Consider the following 19,016-nt stretch of genomic DNA (forward strand, 5'->3'; position numbering starts at 1 on the left):
GGAAGAAAGAATTAGTATTAAATAAGTAATAGTAAATAAATCCTAATTTTTATTGTTTTAAAGTAATAATGAAAAAGTAATAATGAAAAAGTTAAAAAATTTCAATTTGAGAACGCTGCTTTAAATGTAGACATAAAGATGATGATGCTGATCGAAGATGATGAAAATAATGATAATGCTGTTCAAAGATAAAGAAGATAAAGATGATTGATGAAAATAATCCTGACAACCTTTTTTTTTTTTGAAAGAGAGCTCAACCTTTTTCAATGAAGTTTGTTTAAAACATGGCTTTCTGAGAAGGTCTATCTTAAAACATGCCTTTCTGAGGGCTCTAAAGTAAACACAATGTCACTTACCGCACTATGATGCAATGCGCTTACAAAAAAAAAAAAAAAATCGAAAAAAATAGGAGGATGGGTTGTAAATTACGTAAAAAATAGGAGATGGGTTGTAAATTACGTAAAAAATAGGAGGATGGGTTGTAAATTACGTAAAAAATAGGAGGATGGGTTGTAAATTACGTAAAAAATAGGAGATGGGTTGTAAATTACGTAAAAAAAAACAGTTTGCGGTACAAATTGCGAAAGGGTTTAGGCACATCTGATTGTGAAAGAAAGTTTGTTTCTATTTAAATCTTTAAAAATGATTCCAAAAATACTACCAGTTTTAATTATAGTTAGATGTTATAAACCGCTAAATGCAAAAACAGAACTCTAATCCACACACAAAGCATTTTTTTAAAATCTGTTTCTTAAAAAAAAAAAAAAACTCAGTATTCTTAATGCTTTAAGGGAAAAAATTAAGGATTTACTTTGTTATGATGTAGCTTCTTTAATAAACAGGCTGTCGGCATTAGTTGGCTGTCCGCCTTGGTCGTATCACATGTTACAATTAACGCGATTCTTTATTTAAAATCTAGCTTAAAAGAACAGTTAAGACGCTTGCCGAAAAAAAAAAAGTATTCGTGAAACAAAGTTTTTCACACAAACCCAGTTTCTTTTAAAAATGAATTAGGTATTGAAGGGTAAAGATGGAAGAAAAACTTCGAAGATGTCAAAAATCAATAACAAACGATACGATAGCGATAGCGATACGAAGCGAAGTTTAATTTTTTTTCGAACTTCGGAAACCAACGTTAACTTCGTCGAAATGGAAGCAAAAATTGAAAAAGTTTTATTTAACCAATGTCATCGGATTCGGCTTCGAACATCGTCTAACTCCGCCAGAACACTTTTATCTTAGAAATTTCTGTTGATTTACGAGATGAAATGCAGTTTTCAAAATTTGTTTTCACATTTATTTTTGTAATTTTTTTTATTCCGAAATTCCGAAATAAAATCCGAAAGTGATATATACAAATAATGAAACTATCGAAAATGCCTCATCACTTTTTTCTAAGTCTAGGATTGATCCTTTGATTGATGCTTGTGATTGAAGTTTCAAATGAAAATAACTCTTTTAGTAAATATTTGAGCTGCAAAGACAATCAAATAGAAGATGAAGAACGTCAGGTAAAACGAGATAAGGCATCTAAAGTTTGCATGTGAAATTACGACAGAAATTGCAACATGATAATAAACTACAGAAAATTCCCTATATATGCCGAATTTTTTCGGATCTAAATTCAAAGAAAACTAAAGGCCATTATCTTTCATGGTCTGATATTAGAAAGTTGGTTATTAACGAATGCTTTATTCAATAAATGACATTTTAGAAAACTCGCTGAAAAGCTTATTTAAATTTAGCTGACAGGTTTTATTCAAAAATAAAACAACGACGTATCATAAAAGATATATTAAAATTTTTATGTTGACCTCTATTTGAAGCCCCCCCCCCCCCCAAAAAAAAAAAAAAAAAAAAATTTGGGCAAAAAAGTATATTATATTGCTTCGAATAAACACCCGAGGCTTTTGTTAAAATTTTAAATTTTAAAGTGGGCATCCATTCGAGGGGGACATTTATAAGAGAGAGAATTTGTTAAATTTTTACAGCTTAGTCATTTTCATGAATATCATCATATTTAATAATCATCATATCATCATCATATCATTTCATGAATGTCATTATATTTAATAATCATCATCATATTTAATAAAACTTTACATTGGATTACATCCCTAACTCCATGTCATTATTTTTATCTTCTTCAATTACGTTAGAGGAGTTAACAGCTGCGGTCTTTTCCTGATATTTCAAATGAATTTTCGAGCATTTTTTTATTACTTAAGTTTAGCGTTTGTGTTTTTATTAAAGCGTTTACGCTCCATAAAATCACAAAATCTAGTCATCTTATGTACCATCAGATGTAAATGCTAAACCACACGAATTCATTGACTTATTATTAGTCAATATTTCGTTAAATATGTCCTGCCAAAATTTAATCACCCACTTGATTATCAGCCTTGGTACTCGATTATCAGCCTTGGTCTCATAATCCAAGCATTCGTCACAGTTTGTAAATTTGGTACCCTAATATAATTGAAACATCCTATTAAAACCCTTTTGACGGATGATAGTATATGGCAATAGGAGTACATAACAATTAATTTTGAAACTCTGCATTAAATCCAAAAGACTTATTTAAGCTTATACCTTTTAAGACCTTGAGTGCTGAACTGAAATACTCGTTTTTTGAAAAAATATCATAAAATATAGGGTAAAGTAGGGTAATTTCGGCGTATTAAACTATTTTGTTGTTTATATACAATGGCTGCTTTAATAACGTTAAAAAATCATGCATATCGATGTCCTGCAGATATATCTATTAAATAATAGTTCGAAAATTGTTTCAAACTTACAAAGTTTTATGTAAAATTTGTTTTACAAAATACTCAAAAATGACGAAGTTAGCGACCTGGGACCAATCCTATAAGCAGAAAATGAGTTATTTTCGCAAAAAAATAAGATTTTTGCTTACAAAAATTAACTTTGCGTAAGAAAAATCCTGTTATTTTGCGTAAATTACGCATTTTTCAGCTTTATAGGATTGGCGCTTGGTATGGTAATTTCGGCACAATGATACGGTAAATTCGGCATACTTAAGAAAATAAAGGCGTTCGTTGAAAACGCATTAATATAATTAAAATATTATAAACAGCTATAAATCTGCATTGTATAAAGTAATTGTCTCTTAAAATGAATTTGTTACACCTGATTGGCATTTAATTAAGGGCGTTGCAATTGCAAAAAAGATCATATTTTTTGAACCACCTATTTTAGTAAAGTATGAATACATCACCCAAAACAGAAACCTTATTAGAAAAATGTGCTTCCAAAGTAAAATTGTAAATAAAATGATTACTAATTTTTATGATTTCGATGATTATTTCTAAATTTTGTTTAAATAAGAATTCATGTTTATAAGCTCATAAGTAGTTCATAAAATAATATTTTACATAACTTCAATAGTTAAACATAAAAAGATAAAATACAAAATTCAAAGAAAACTTTATAAAAAGAGATTTATTTAAGAAAGTTAAAAAACATTTTATCAATATAACTTTTTTTTTAAAGAATCTGTGTTTTATACTGCATCACAAGTAAATATTTTTTTAGCATAAACACCACATATAGCAGCACATGTTTCATGCCACCATCTACAGAATTTATGGCAAAAATATTAATTTTAAATTTGAAGAAATCGTTAAAAAACAAGAATTTTATAATAGCGTGCAAATTAATAGTTTGTTTATTTACAGCTTGAATAATCATGAATCTTTAAGAGACACCCTTTTTTGAGAAGATTTCTGATTCAGAAACGCTCTTAATGAATCTGAGTGACGCTGTATAACATCGATAGCAAAGGTTATTCGGACACCATTAAATGATGAAAAGAAATGTTGTATTTGCCATACACATTACCAAAGTCTGTACTAGTTTATACCAAAAAAACATCAGCATCATTTTCTTTAGCCAAGGGTTTCAAGCAGATAGTATCACCAAAGCACCCGACGTTATTGTTGTAATGTTTGTTTGTCGTTGTTTGACCGTCATTGTCTTTAATATGCTAATACTCTCGTGCGTGCAAAAATAAAACAGTTAAGACGCTTAGTTTCTTAAAGAAGAATTTTTTTTTATAGATGTGATACCACCAGAAATATACTAGGAAAAAGGAAACTTACCTGGCTAGATCATCTCAATACTCCTCTAGTTACACAACTTTTAAACTTTCAGAAACGGCATTAAAATCTTCGCTTCTCTTTGCGTTGATTGTCTGTAATAGCACCAATATATACTTGGAGCACTATTCAAAAAGAGACGGAAAAGGAAATAACTGTAATACTAAAGTAATCAACTTTTCAAATCAATCCTTAATGACTGTAGAATTCACCTTCAGCAGCCTTTAAAATCCAAGAGTCCGTTTGACTTACTCAAAAAACTAAGCTTATTCCGTGAAAAGTTTTAGCATTGGTGAAAAATTTTTCATTCTGGTCTTGGAAATATTATTCGAATAATGCACAGAGGTGTAAATATCCGCAAATATCAGACGAAGTTGCTTTCTCCATAAGTTAGAAATATATATTTTTTTTAATCCCAAATTTATGAAAATCTCCTATTAAATTTTGTGTCAAACCACTTCACATGTAAATAAAAGAGAGCATTTTAAAAAACCTTTTGTATATCCAGGATATATGTAGTTTTCAGAATATAAAGACTTTCTGCACGATATCTGTTCAAACAGAAGCAACCAGTAGTAGAAACTATGCACCCAAAGATAACGGAAACCGTATTTAAAATAAAACTCACTTATCTCACTTATTAGTTATCAAAATCTGAGGGAACTGAGAATTCAAATTTGTTTTAGAATAAAATTGGAAATTATTTATATCTCAAATAAAATTAAATTCGTCTTGAAACGATGCTATCGAGTAAAACGCAGATGGAAAAGTTTTTTTTCAACAAAAAAAAACCTCCTAATAGAGCCTGATCTGAGTCTGAACTATTAATAAATATTAATGTTCTAATCTTGTAAACTCATTCCCAAACCTATATTTAGAACTGCTTACTGTCATCTCTAATCTGTATCCTGAAAGATGCTAAACATCAATTTCTACATCAACCTTTTAGAGTAAGTGAACTTTTCTGAGGTCTGTTAAAGTAGAACTTTTCACAGCATAAACGTTTAAAATAACAATACTTTATGGTTGAAAAAGTCTATATTCATGCAAAATTTTTTTTATAAAAAGTAGTTTTAAAAGATTTAAACGAATACAGTTCTTTAATTGTAAGGTATCGTATAATTTTTGTTCAAGTTACGTTAACATGTATATATATATATATATATATATATATATATATATATATATATATATATATATATATATATATATATATATATATATAGATCAACCTAGAGTGGCCTTCTAAGTAGTAAAAACTTAGCTTAAAGTGGATTTTTACTTAAAGTGGACTTTTTAAAGGCCACATTTCGTTTTAGAGAAACTTTTAGGCAAAGCTATTGTTATTAAGAAGTCAATAACCAGTTTTCTAATTAGAATATGATTTATACAAAGATTGGCGGATAGTTGGTTTAGCTTTAATAACATAATTTTTAAATTCAACATTCGAATTTTTTACGATGTATATTTAGTAATTGTACGAAACAACACTTAAAGTGGATCTACATTTTGAGAAGCGTTTATGTGGATAAATTATAAAAGAATTTAATAAATTTTTTTTCTTCCATAAAACGTCATACAACTGATACTGGTAGAAATTATAAAGCTTGTTAAATCTTTATTCCTAAAGATATACGGTCAAAAATGTTATTAATGAGGTCGATAATGCATAGGTTTTTTTCAGAAAAATTTTTTTGTAAAGTTATCTACTTTTAATCAAAAGAAATAGTTAACTGAGTTTATTTAAAAGATGTTTTTCTGTGAAGAATATTTAAAACATTTTTAAACTTGTTTTTAAAACTTAACTTAGCGTGTACATATAAGTCCACTTTAAGCGCGGTTTCAAACGTTTCAATAAGTCCACTTTAAGTGAAGTTTTAAACATGTTTCAGTAAAACATAACTAAAATCTAACAAAACTAAATAATTTAAAAACGATCTTATTCGGTATTTAACATGATACCACAAAAAAGGAATATCATTTTAAATATAATTCCTCTTATTGACTTTCTATAACATAATTTCTAGGCTTTTAAAATCTAGAATTCAAAAAAAAAAGAAACAACAATGTACAGGTATCATTGACGTTGAAAACCGGAATTGTTAGTGGATCAAGATTGAAAAGCTCTAGACAGTAGAGGAAAGACTTTCGAATTTTTCCGAGCGTAACAATTAAAGAATAAAATTACGTGCGTTCGTAAAAGTAACCGAACGCAACGGTTAACGGTATCAATTAAGTTGTAATATTGAAATTCCTACTAGTAACTGATTCAATTAATTCGCAACTTCAATTAATTTGCTCGAAATTTTCGTTAAAAATTACGAAAACCATCGATCAATTTATTACCATACTACTAGAAAAGGAGAGTTCTGGGACAAATCCATTTTTGATCTCCGTTTTGTATTTTTTTGATAATTGAGGGGTGTGAAAATGTTTTGATGATTTTGGGGTGTCGGGAAAACGTTTTTTCATGACGTGATAAAGCATCATGAAAAAAAATTTAATTTTTGCAAAGGTGTTTGAATCTTGCGCGAAAAATTTCTTTTTTTTATTTGTTCTTGTTTTTGTTCTTGTTTTTCTTCAAGTTTTTGTTTGAGAATTGATTTGTAAATTCCAATTTCGTGCCATCCAACTCCTTTGCTCCTTAAATATTCAATGGGGTCAAGTGTTTTTATGCTTCTGATTTTTCCGTCCTCATTTCTCAAGATCCTTGTTTTTCCGTTCATTTTATTATGTCAAGAAAAAAAATTTTTTTTTAAAGGATGTTTGAGAATGGGTCCGAGAAGAAATCAAGATAAGATGGGCACAAATTTTCTGTCTCTTTTGAAGTATAATCCATCTTTGAGTGAGCTTCCTGTGACCCAGGGTGTTAAAAACAGTCCGTCTCCTTTGTATGTGGCAATTTTCATTCCTTTTCCATTGCTTTTGAGGTAAGCAATACCATTTCCAACAATTTTTTCGATCAAAGTGGGCGCAAGAGCTCCCAATAAAGGTAAAAGAAGAGGAAGAAACCCTCCTTCTGATTTTTTTCCATTTCCTAAAATTTTGTCGATCATATTGGAACCAAGAGAAGAGGCAACACCACCCAAAGCGGCCTTGCCAAAAACTGGGACGGCTTTAGCCGCAACCCTTCCTAAGTTGTGTTCCACTTGAGTTTTGCTCATTTTAATGGTGACCCCAACTCCTTGATGGAGAGCGTCCACAATTTTTTGATGTTGAGTTTTTGTCAGAAGCAAAACGTCGTTTCCGTGAAAATCATCTTTTGAAATCCGGATGCTGACGGGTTTTCCTTCCATCATTGATTTTTTTGTTTTTTCGATCTGTCCCTGAGACACATTTAATTTGACACGAATGTAATTGCTCATTTTTAAAATGCTGGAAAAAATTTATTTCACTTCTCGAATGTGATAACGGATCGTGATGTCCTCGCCGCGAAAGTCGATTAGATTTCCGTTTTGATCGACGATGCGTGTGGTTAACGTGGAAATTTCGGAAACATTGATATTGAGGTAAAACAAATGGGCAGGTCTTTCTATGATCTTAAAGCCAGGACCGACCGGAGGGTAAAAGGAGTAAATGCAATTTACTTGCAATCCGTTGATGTATGCTGGCTCGATGACGTTGTTGATGATTCTGATTGTGTTGACGTCCGAGATTCTGACAATGTCGTCGGACTCGTATTCGGAATTGGAGTCCAATTGTCTTTTTGTGAAGCCCAAAAGGGAGGCGATGCTGTTTTCGACGTTCAGGTCCATCAAATAATTCAATCCAAGTTTGATGGTTGATTTTAAAGTGTTTGAATTGGATCCAATTTTGATGTTTTCTGGGGAGTAGCTGATTTTATTTGCGGCAACGTAGCTTGCGCTTTGAGACGCATAATTTTTGATTGTGTTTGAGACGGTTTTTTGCAAATAATTGTTGATGTCGATGATGTCGTAGCTTCCTTTTGGAATGGCAACGTTTTCCCAATTGCCTCCGTTGTTCATGCTGTACCGGAAAGAATTGTTTTTTTCGGTGATGTTTGGAAAGCTGTTGTACGTCTCAAGACCGATAAAAGCCATCTCATATTTTTTTCCTTTTGGAAAAACGATTTTGTCCGTAAAATCTTTTGATATTATGTTGGATTTTCCATCCACTTCGATGATTATGCCTGACATTTTTTAAATGGGTGAATTTTTTTTTTACTTCGGAGAAATGTTAAATCCTCTTCGATATTTTCTCTCTTTTTTGTTTGAGGACAAATCGATAACGGCAAATCCATGAGGTTCAGACCAGCAGTCTCTGCAAAATTTTTTGAATTCTTCTTTTTTCATGTCGCTCGAAACGTGGTCTCGATAAATGTGGTCAATATTTTTTGAGTCTTGAGGAAACAAGCAAATAAAATTGGTGTTTTCTCGGATGGTTTGTCTGGGGAGCATAAAATAATTTTGAGCAAGGTAAAAGCAGTCCACGTTGGAGTGTCTTCCTCGGATGTAATATTTTTCACACTTGTTTTGTTTTATCAATTGCAAATCGTCAAAGATCATTAGATTGTTTTTTGTTGAATCGAGATCTTCAGGTTCAGATACATCGTCAGCTGTTTCAAAAAATTGACACTCCATGTCTGTTTCTTCACCACATTCTTTTGAAAGATCATCAATCACATCTTCAGAATTTAGATTTAATTTTTCCATCATTTTTTGGACATTGACATCGAACAAATCGAGGATGATCTCTTTTGGCAAATTTTTTTCGAACGAGCTTTTCAATATTTTGTACTCGGGTTGGAAAAGAGATTTTCCAAAGACTTGCAAATGGTTATAATCCAGCCATCCAGGTTTGAGCAGTAAATTGAGAAGCAAGGTTGTTTTTCCGCAACCGGACTTTCCAACGATGATTCCTCGAATGCTTCTTGGTAAAAGCTTGTTGTTGTTCCTTTTGTTTTTTCCAATATTCCATGACAAATCGGTCACTTCCATTTTTTTTGTTTAAAAAAAAATATTTTAAATAAAAAATGTATTGTGTCAAATGCAAAAGGAAAACAGAAACGATCCATTTGAGAAACGAGAGGATAAAAAACAACAGAAACATGATCAAAGGAACATGTGGTTCTTGTGGAACTACCAAATGCCAGTTTGTTTCTTCGCATGCAACAAAAGGGGGTGACTTGGTCGAATCGATCAACAATTTTTCAAAAAAAATAAAGCTTCCGTGGGCAAAATTTCCAGGAGAGATGCACATTCCAGGAATGAATTTTGCAGGGCCTGGCACAAACCTGGACAAAAGGCTCACATCAACCGACATGTATTAGGAGTGGAGCAAACCGGTGGACAGAGTGGACAATGCGGCATATCACCACGATTTGGCATATAAATATTTAAACGACGTTCAAAGCAGAAATTTGGCAGATCAAATGATGCTTGAAGAAATGAACTCCATTCCAAACCCCACTCAAAAAGAAATAAACGAAAGAAAACTTATTGCGCCCATCATCAAAGCCAAAGCCAAATTCGGATTGGGTGTCTCTGCAAAAAAAAAAAAATTCCCCTGAAATGGACGGATCAGCTTGCAGAAGAGCTTCACAAACCGGTAGTTCGCCATTTAAAAAAAAGAAAAGTGTTTGTGAACGACATCGATGAAATATGGGCTGTCGATTTGGTTGACATGCAATCGTTTTCAAAATTCAACAATGGAATAAAATATTTGCTCATGGTGATCGACGTGTTTTCAAAGTATGGATGGATCGTTCCGTTGAAAAGCAAAACGGGTCTTGAAGTGGCTGAAGCGTTGAAAAAGATTTTTGGTGAAAGAAAGTGCGTCAAAATGTGGGTGGACAAAGGAAAAGAGTTTTACAACAAGCACGTGAAAGCGTTGGGTGTTCAATTGTACTCCACTGAAAACGAGGAAAAAAGTTGCGTCGTTGAGAGATGGAACAGAACGATGAAAGAAAAAATGTTTAAATATTTTTCAGCCAACAGCACCAATAAATACATTGACGTTTTGGACGAAATGGTGAAAAATTACAACAGCACAAAGCACTCGTCCATCAAAATGACACCAATTGAAGCCAGCGATGAAAAGAATAAAAATATGGTCTGGATGAACCTGAATGGAAAGATGCCAAAAGAAAGACCAGAGCCGAAATTTTTAATGGGAGACAAAGTGAGGATCACAAAAAAGAAACCCCATTTTGAAAAAGGGTACACGCCGAGATGGACTGAGGAGGTTTTCACAGTGTCAAAAATTCAAAGAACGGATCCACCCACGTACAAGAACGGATTCACCCACGCCAACGGTGAAGACATTCAAGGCACTTTTTATGAGCAGGAGATACAAAAGACGCATCAAGAAATATTCAGGATTGAAAAAATCGTTCGCAGAACAAAAAGCAAATCACTGGTCAAATGGAAAGGATATCCAGACTCGTTTAACTCATGGGTGGACAATAATGAATTGATCCGTTTGAAAAAAATGAGTTAAAAAAATTTTCTTTTCATATAAAAAAGATGAATTTCGTGACGATTGAGAATTTTGATGACAGCAAATTGTCCGTTGGAGAGATTTATTCAGCAACCAAACCCATTCAGTTCCAAAAGATTCCGCTTTTTTATGAGTACCCATCTGGAAAAGGTCCTTTTGTTTTGAGAACACCCGTTTTGTTTTCTCTGGGTGTGTTTGAGAACAGCAATTTTGGAACGAAAGAGCTGGAGGGATATTCGATGTCCTTTCTCGGTTTCAATGAAAAAAATGGAATGAGCGAAAAAGAAAAAAAGTTCATCGAGGTGACTGAAAAAATATCAGAATTTCTTCGCGAAAAAGTCAAGGAAATGATTCCAACTTTGAAAAAAGGAGGAAGAACAAAAAAAATAATGACAGAGGATTTGTCCATTTTCAAAAACAAAGAACATAATCCAAACGCAGCACCCATTTTTTTCGGAAAATTGTTCGCAAATAAAAGTGAAAAAAACATTGAGGTTTCTTCTTTGTTTTTCAAAAAGGAGAACAAAAAGCTGGTAAAAACAGATCCTTTGGAATATGTTCGTCAAAGGTGTTTTGCCGTTGCGTCTTTGAGAATCGAAGGTGTTTTTGTTGGAGCGCAGATCGAGTCCATTCAGGTTAGGATTCCCGAAGTGGTCATCACAAAAAACGCGACTTCTGTTCAAAGCATCATGGGTGGTGATTTGGATTTGGGGGAAATTGAATCTGACGAAGAAATGTGAAAACACGAAGAAAAAAAAAAGAAAATAAAATGAGTTAAAAAAAATTTTTCTTTTCATATAAAAAATGCATACCCAACGAATGTTGCAAAACGGATGGACGCCGTTGCACGTCGCCTCTCAAAACGGTCATCTCAAAATCGTTCAATTGCTCTTGAAAAACGGAGCTGATGTCAACGCGCGAGATGAAAAAAAACAAACACCGATGCACTTAGCATCCCAAAACGATCATCTTGACGTAATGAAAATTTTACTTGAAAACGGAGCCGATGTCAACGCGCGAGATGAAAACGGATGGACGCCGTTGCACTTTGCTATTATAAAGGAGTCTGAATCAGGCGAAAAAATCTGAAAACACGAAGAAAAAAAATGAAAATAAAATGAGTTAAAACATTTTCTTTTCATATTAAAAAAATGCATGCCCCTCACAAGTTTTTTAAAAACGTCTCCTCGGCAGAAAGACATGTTGATTCGAGTTTGGAGATCTCGAAAATGTATTTGGGACACATGGATGACAGGATCAAAGAGTTGGAAAAATTTAAAGAGTCGGATCGAGCCAAAAATTTGGAAAACTTGATTGAAAGGATCAAAGAGCTTGAAAATTTGGTGGAGACAATCAAAAACTTGCAAAAAAAGACATCTCAAAATATTATTGTGACAAAAAAAGATTTGGTTCACCCAAACTGTTTCAACATAAACGGTCATCATGAGATTTTTGCTCAGAAAGACATAAAATTTGCTGCTCTTGCTCACACGTCAATATCGTTGTCTGTTGGATTGAGTTTTGAAAGAGGAATCGCAGTCGTCACTTTGATGAACAAAATAAGTGACAAATTAAACTTTAATAAAAACGATGCCATTTTTTCTGAGCCTGTGGAAGACATCGTTTTGGATATAACCAACAACAGCGGCAATGACGTCATTGTCAAAAAAGGCGAAAAGCTTTGCAAAATAAATCACATCGATTCGAATTAAAAAAAAATCTGTCTTTGTTAAAAAGATGGAGATAATGAAAGATACTGAAAAAATTTATCCAGTTCTTCCAACAGCACCATCCGATGACGCTTATCGTCTTCAAAAGATCAGTGAGATCCAAAAAGAAATGGAGGATGAAAAAGTGAAAAGAATCGCTTTGAGCAAAAAGTACCATCGAGTGGCAAAAATTATTCGTTTCGCAGACGACGGGTTGCAAACGTTGTGCATTGGTTTGGGGATTACAGGCATTGCACTTTTGTCAACCGTTGTTGCCACTCCAGTTTCGATTGCATGCGAAGGGGTTGCAATTGGATTGGGGGCTTTGTCCATTTTCGGAAATCACCAAAACAAAAAATTGATGCTGAAGGCTGAAAAGCACGAAAAAATAAAAGTTCTTTCCGAGTCAAAATTGAACACGATTAACGATCACATTTCAAAATCGCTCATGGACGGGTTTGTGAGCGATTCCGAATACGAATTGGTTCTCAGCGAGCTTCAAAAATTTAAAAACATGACCGAAAAAATCCGAACAAAAGCAAAAAGCAGCATTGACGAATTGACAAAAGAGTCGTTGATCCAAAAAGGAAGAGAAGAAGCCATTCAAGCATTTTTTTTTTTTTTTTTTTTTTTTTTTCTTTTTTTTTTTTTTTTGTTCTTTAATCTTTATAAACTCGTAATATATAATACAATCTTTACAGTTTAAGTATAGTTAAAAATCACAAGATTACGTTATAACAAATATTATATGAAATAAAACTGTAAAGTGTTAGATTACTTCAAAGAACGCGGGAAACTTGCAGAAGACCGATGGTCTTGTCATCAAGAAACCGCTTTGCGTTATTAATATTTTTGGATACTTCAATTTAAAATAAATTTATATTTAAAAAATCATGTCATCAGTTTCGACAGAATGAAAGTAAAAATGCAAAAAACAAAGAATGCAGACAAAACAAAAAAAAAAAAAAAAAAAAAGAAAAAAAAAAAAAATTTTTTTTTTTTTTTTTTTTTTTTTTTTTTTTTAATTTTTTAATTTTATTACAATACACATAAATATAAGTAGGTACACGATTTGCTAAATAGGTAATATAAAGTCGTTTTTTAATATATAGTGTTGATAAATAAAAATTTATTTATTTATTAGTGTTGATAAATAATATAATTTATTACTGTTGTTGTTGTTGTTTGTTTTTGAGTTATTTACAGTTTTTAGAGTTATTAGAGTTGATATTGGTTTCGGAACAAAGTTAGTTTTATATATAGTTTTGAATGTTTTAGGCTTAATAAAAGTTCATAAAGTTGTTAGTGTTTAAAATAAGATCTTTTAATAATGTTTTCAGAGTATTTAAGTTATTCGATTTTTCCAGTTGGGTATTTTTGGATACTAATTTGTTATATAGACAAGGACCACGGTACGAAATAGAAAAGCGCGAGAGAGTAGTTTTTTGGAAAGGTACTTTGAAGTTTCCCGTTCCTCTGGTATGGTATCTATTGTTGCTATTTTGAAAGAAATTCTTTGAAAAGTGAGAAGGAACAAGTCCAAGTTTATATTTGAGCATAAATAACAAATTTTGGAATATATTGATTTGATATACATTTAATGCTTTCAAATTTTTTAATAGTGGCTCAGCATGCGAGAGTCTATCCTTATTAAAAACTATTCTTGCAGCATGTTTTTGTTTTCGATATAGTGTGGTTAGTTTGGATCTATGTGTACTCGCCCATGCAACATTAGCATATATGTAGTAGCTTTGTATGAACGAGAAGTATAAGAACTTTAAATTATCAGGAGACAGTATAGAACTTGCTTTGTAAAGGATACCAATGTTTTTTGATATTTTAGTATTTAAAATATCTATATGTGATTTCCAAGAGATGTTCTCATCAATAAGTATCCCTAGAAATTTAGTTGCTCGGGTTCTCTCTATTTCTTTATTATCTATATTTAACGAAGGTAAATCGGAAGGTATTTTTATAAAGTTAGGATGAAAAAGAATGTATTTGGTTTTTTCTGTGTTTAGCGATAATTTGTTAGATTTTAACCAACTGTTTATTTTTTCAAGTTCAGTATTTGTAGTTTCATAAAGTTCTGTAATAGATGAGGATGCATAAAATAAATTAGTGTCGTCTGCGAACATTATGACATCCAATTTACTCGAGGCTTTAGGAAGATCGTTTATGTATATTAAAAACAAGAGAGGTGCAAGAATGGAACCTTGGGGGACACCGTATTTTATTTTGAGTAATTTTGAAGCTTTTTTTTTATGAGCAATAACGCATTGTTTTCTGTCTAGTAAAAAATTTTTGAACCAGTTTAGTGCAACACCTTTTATCCCATATTTTTCCATTTTCCTAATTAAAATAGCGTGATCTACTGTGTCAAACGCCTTAGATAAATCAACAAAGACTCCAAGGACGTATTTTTTGTTTTCAAAGGAGTTATTTATATTATTAATAAGATCTAGAATTGCGTGTTCGGTTGAATGTTGCTTTTGGAAGCCAAACTGTTTTTCATTTAGGATTTTGTTATTTGTTAGATATTTATACAGTTTATTGTATATTACTCTCTCCAAAAGTTTTGAAAATACAGGTAGAACTGAGATTGGTCTGTAGTTATTTAGTGTAAATGAATCTCCGGTTTTTAATATTGGTATTACCTTAGCTATTTTTAATTTATTCGGTACAGATCCTGTAATAATTGAAGATTTAAATATTTCATATATTGGTTGTTTTATCACTGAAAACACATTTACAACTATATAGCTACAAATGTCGTCTATCCCAGGAGCCTTATACGTCTTAAGTGAGTTTTTTGCAATTTCTAGTTCTTCATGGTTTAGTCCAGAGAAAATATTTAAACAGAGATGTTGGTTTGTGATATAGGTTTCGAAGGAGATATCAGGGCATTGAATATTTGAAGCCATGTTAGGGCCTATGTTTGCAAAAAAGCTATTAAAGTTTTCAGCGATAGAATTTTTGTCGATATATTCAGTTTCATTAACGATAATTTTATCAGGTAAATCATTTGATTTTGTATGGTTTTTACCTATTATTTCTTTCAATATGTTCCAGGTTTTTTTAATATCACCTTTGCTTTTTTGTAGTTGTTTTGAATAATATATTTTTTTAGAACTCTTTCTAATTTTTTCAAACAGATTTTTGTATTCCTTGTATGTAGTTAAGTTAGTTTCATTTCTGTTTTTTAAAAACTTGATATATAATTTTTGTTTTGTTTTTGATGATTTTCTAATCCCGTTGGTTATCCATGGGCAGTTTAAATGTTTTAACTTTATTTCTTTCTCTTCAACAGGGAAATGTTTATTGTAGTGGTCTAGAAAAATATTAATAAACAAATTGTATGCGGAGTTTGTGTGTCCAAGGTTACATTCTTGATATACTCCATCCCAATTTACTATAGATAGCGAGTCTTTAAAATTTTTGATAGAGATTTGATTGATTTTTCTTTTATAAATTTTGGTTTTGGTATTGTTAAAGGTTTTTAGATCTTGAGATAATGAAAAATAAATAGGAAAATGATCTGATATATCGGTTTTGATAATTCCTGCTTTTAAAGAGGTTTCTAGAAATGTATTTGTTAATATATTGTCTATAGCAGAAACGGAGGTTGGGGTTACTCGGGTAGGTTTGTTGATGATTGGGAGGATACACAATTGAAACAGATTATCAAAAAAGAGTTTAGTATCAGCGTTTTCTTTGTAGTTTAAACTGTTAATATTTAAATCCCCTATAAAGAAAATATTTTTTCCCTTATCATTTATTTTGAGAAAGATTTCATTAAAAAAATTTGTAAATTTATTTATATCACCTTCTGGAGGTCTATAGCAAGTGGAAATTATAATACTTTTTGATTTATTACCCGTTATCTCAATAGTAAAGACTTCACTATCAGTATCAGAGATAGAGAGGTCTTGTCTTACTTTAAACACTTGATTATTTCGGATATACGTTGCGATCCCTCCTCCCCTTTTATTTGTTTTTCTTTCAAAAGATATTAGTTTATAATTTGGAATTTGAAAATTTGTGTTCGTTTGAAGTAATTCATCAGAACACCACGTTTCGGTTATGCAAATCATACTAAATGAGTAATTGCAATCTATTAGAAAGTGTTTTAGTTTATCAAAATTTTTATTTATACTTCTTATATTTATGTGTATTGCAGTAAAACTATTTTTTAAAGTTTCGAGTTCAATTTTAAAAGTTTCAGTTTCAAAATATTTCGAATCAAAATTATTTCTGTGAAAAATTTGCGCATCAGAGTCGTAAAAATCGTTTAGTAAAATATTATTAGCAGTTTCGAAGGCATTGAAACGCAGCGTTTCAAAATCTATTGTTTTGTTTATGTTTGCGTCAGTCATAGCGTAAAGTGCGATAAATCAAAACGTGCTAGCATATAATAAAAAATGTACAGAACTATTTCACATATCTCGATTAAGTACTTTTTTAAAATTAAAGTTATTTACGAAAATCTCTGACGAATATTTTATCATATTTGATTATAGCAAATTTACCTTCCTTTCGGAATCTTTTAACATCTTCCCATAGCTTTTTTCTTATTTCCATCGTTTCGTTCGCGTAGTCTTCATTAATGAATATTCCGGTTCCTTTGAGTTTTTTTGATAGCGTTAAGATTTTATTTTTATTTTGGAAGTCTAGTAGTTTAATTATTATAGTTCTTGGAGAGTTATCTTCATTTATTTTTCCAATGCGGTGAGCTCTTTCAATTATTACGTCTTCAGAGATTTCCAGTTTATTTCTAAATAGATCTTTAACTTTCTTTGTACAGTCATTCCAAGATTCCATGGGCAGCTCAGATAAGCCATCAATCCTTAGGTTATTACGGCGTGAACGATTTTCAAGGTCAATATTTTTTTTTTTAAATTGTTAATTTCGCTAGCCATCAGACTGTTTGTTTCCGATAATTTTTTTAAGAAATTTTCTTCCTGAAAGTTGATGCTTTCCTTTATATCGTTGATGTCTTTTTCAATTATTTTAACATTCGATTTGCTTTTATTAAATTCGTTTTCAAGTTTGTCAAGCCGATCTGTTAATATTTTTAGATTTGCACTTATGATATCGCTAAATATCTTTTCCTGTTTTTTTAAAAGGTTGATAGTTTCACTAAGAATACCTTTTTTTTGTTCTTCCAGTTTGTTGGTTATTAGTTTTTCAATATTTTTCATTGTAACTTCCATATTGAAAATTTTTTCAAAAAAAAAAACAATCTTTACAAAAAGTGAACGCAAACGTAAACGCAAACTCGTTTTTGTTTAAGTTTTTTTCTTCGTATTTTAAAAAATGGAATTCTTTAAAATACAAGACCCGAAAAAGAGAGATGAGATTGTGAAAAATTACATGGCTAACAGGGAGAAGCTTTACAATGAGAGCATCAACCGGAACGTTTCAGATGCGAATTATCAGACTGATCTGTCCAAGTTTTTTAAGCCACTCATCGAGAGCAACGAAAAAGTGAAAAACGAGCTGAAAAGCGTCGCATACAGAGAGGATGACAGAAGTCCACTGGCTTTGACTTATCCAGAAAGCGACTCGTCTTTTGAAAGTTCGAAAAGTGTTGAAAAAACAATTGGAAAAATGAATGTTGGAAATACAGCATTGGAATATTTGTCAAAATACGCTGCCAAAAAATTTTCTGCAGACAGAGTTTTTGGAATTCACGCAAAAGAACGAGGAAAAATGTTTATTGGGAACAAAGAAATTACCATCGATGAAAACGACGTCATTATTGATGGAGAAAAGTTCGAGGGGACTTTAGGTTTTTGGGAGTTGATCACAAGATCAAGACCTGATATGACAAAGGTGACAGACGAGGACTTGAAAAATTATGAAAAAATACTTGTCGAAACGCATGCAATGGAAAGAGAATGGAAACCAACCGTACCAAAAGCTTCGAGAAGCGAAAAGTGGGAAACAATTGTTTCAAAAATTTGGGAAAAAAATTACACAAAAACGAGGGGAAAAAAAGGTCACGGAGTGATCATTCTTCCGAGCGATTCAAATGCTCTTGTGCAACGACTCAGTTTGAGCATCGCCGGAGGAGGAGGAGGGATCGTTGACACGTTTAAAAATTTTTTGAGGAGAATGATCGCTTCAAACGCATCAAAGTCATCTCTTCATTTATTGAGGTAAGCAGCAGCAAGCGAAATTGGAAGAGAAGCGATCACCGCCGCCAGATCTGCCGGAAAAGAATTGGCCTCTTCGGCCATATCCACCGCCAGAGACGTTGCCATCGACAAAGGAAAAAAAGCGATTGAAAAAGTTTACGCCAAGACAGGAACGCCAAACCCAAGCATGATTTTAAACGATGTGGCAAAGCAATATGAGTCTGTTAATCCGATGGAAGAGCTGCACAAAAAAATGTTTGGTTCGTCCATTAAAAAGAAAATGACAAAAAAGAACGCAGCAAGAATCCAAGATCTGGTCAAAATGGGGAGAGGGATTTTGATTGCGTGATTTGATAATTTGACATAAATTTTTTTTTTCTCATTTTAAAAAAATGATTAACACCGACAGATTAATAGTTGACGAAAAGCCTCACTCCGACACAGGCATTGAAAAAGTTGATTTTTTCGAGTACCTTCCAACAAACTTCGATTTGAATTCTTCAGGATCGATCGTTTTTGAGATTGATTGTCAGTCTGTGCTGACACTTCCGTTTGAGGCTTACATCCTCGTCGAAGGGGTTCTGAAAAAA

General features: G+C 32.0%; 1 protein-coding gene and 1 pseudogene across 1 annotated transcript; both read right to left on the reverse strand.

Annotated features, from left to right (window-relative positions):
* Positions 1 to 13,351: 13,351 nt before the first annotated feature.
* On the reverse strand, positions 13,352 to 16,662 carry LOC149893568 (uncharacterized). The gene has a single exon (XM_090072389.1). It carries the CDS (start codon positions 16,660 to 16,662, stop codon positions 13,567 to 13,569), a length of 3,096 nt encoding a protein of 1,031 aa, XP_089928515.1. The 3' UTR covers positions 13,352 to 13,566.
* A 38-nt stretch (positions 16,663 to 16,700) lies between these two features.
* On the reverse strand, positions 16,701 to 17,507 carry LOC149893569 (uncharacterized; annotated as a pseudogene).
* Between the last annotated feature and the right edge of the window lie 1,509 nt (positions 17,508 to 19,016).

This window comes from Hydra viridissima, unplaced genomic scaffold, assembly GCF_058129835.1.
Source record: "Hydra viridissima isolate aposymbiotic clone 2 unplaced genomic scaffold, HvirCarnegie_v1 scaffold_1, whole genome shotgun sequence".
Taxonomy (NCBI): domain Eukaryota; kingdom Metazoa; phylum Cnidaria; class Hydrozoa; order Anthoathecata; family Hydridae; genus Hydra; species Hydra viridissima.

What these genes read in the sequence shown, in the direction of transcription:
- LOC149893568 (XM_090072389.1), bottom strand. Translation starts at nt 16,662, where the DNA reads ATGACTGACGCAAACATAAACAAAACAATAGATTTTGAAACGCTGCGT.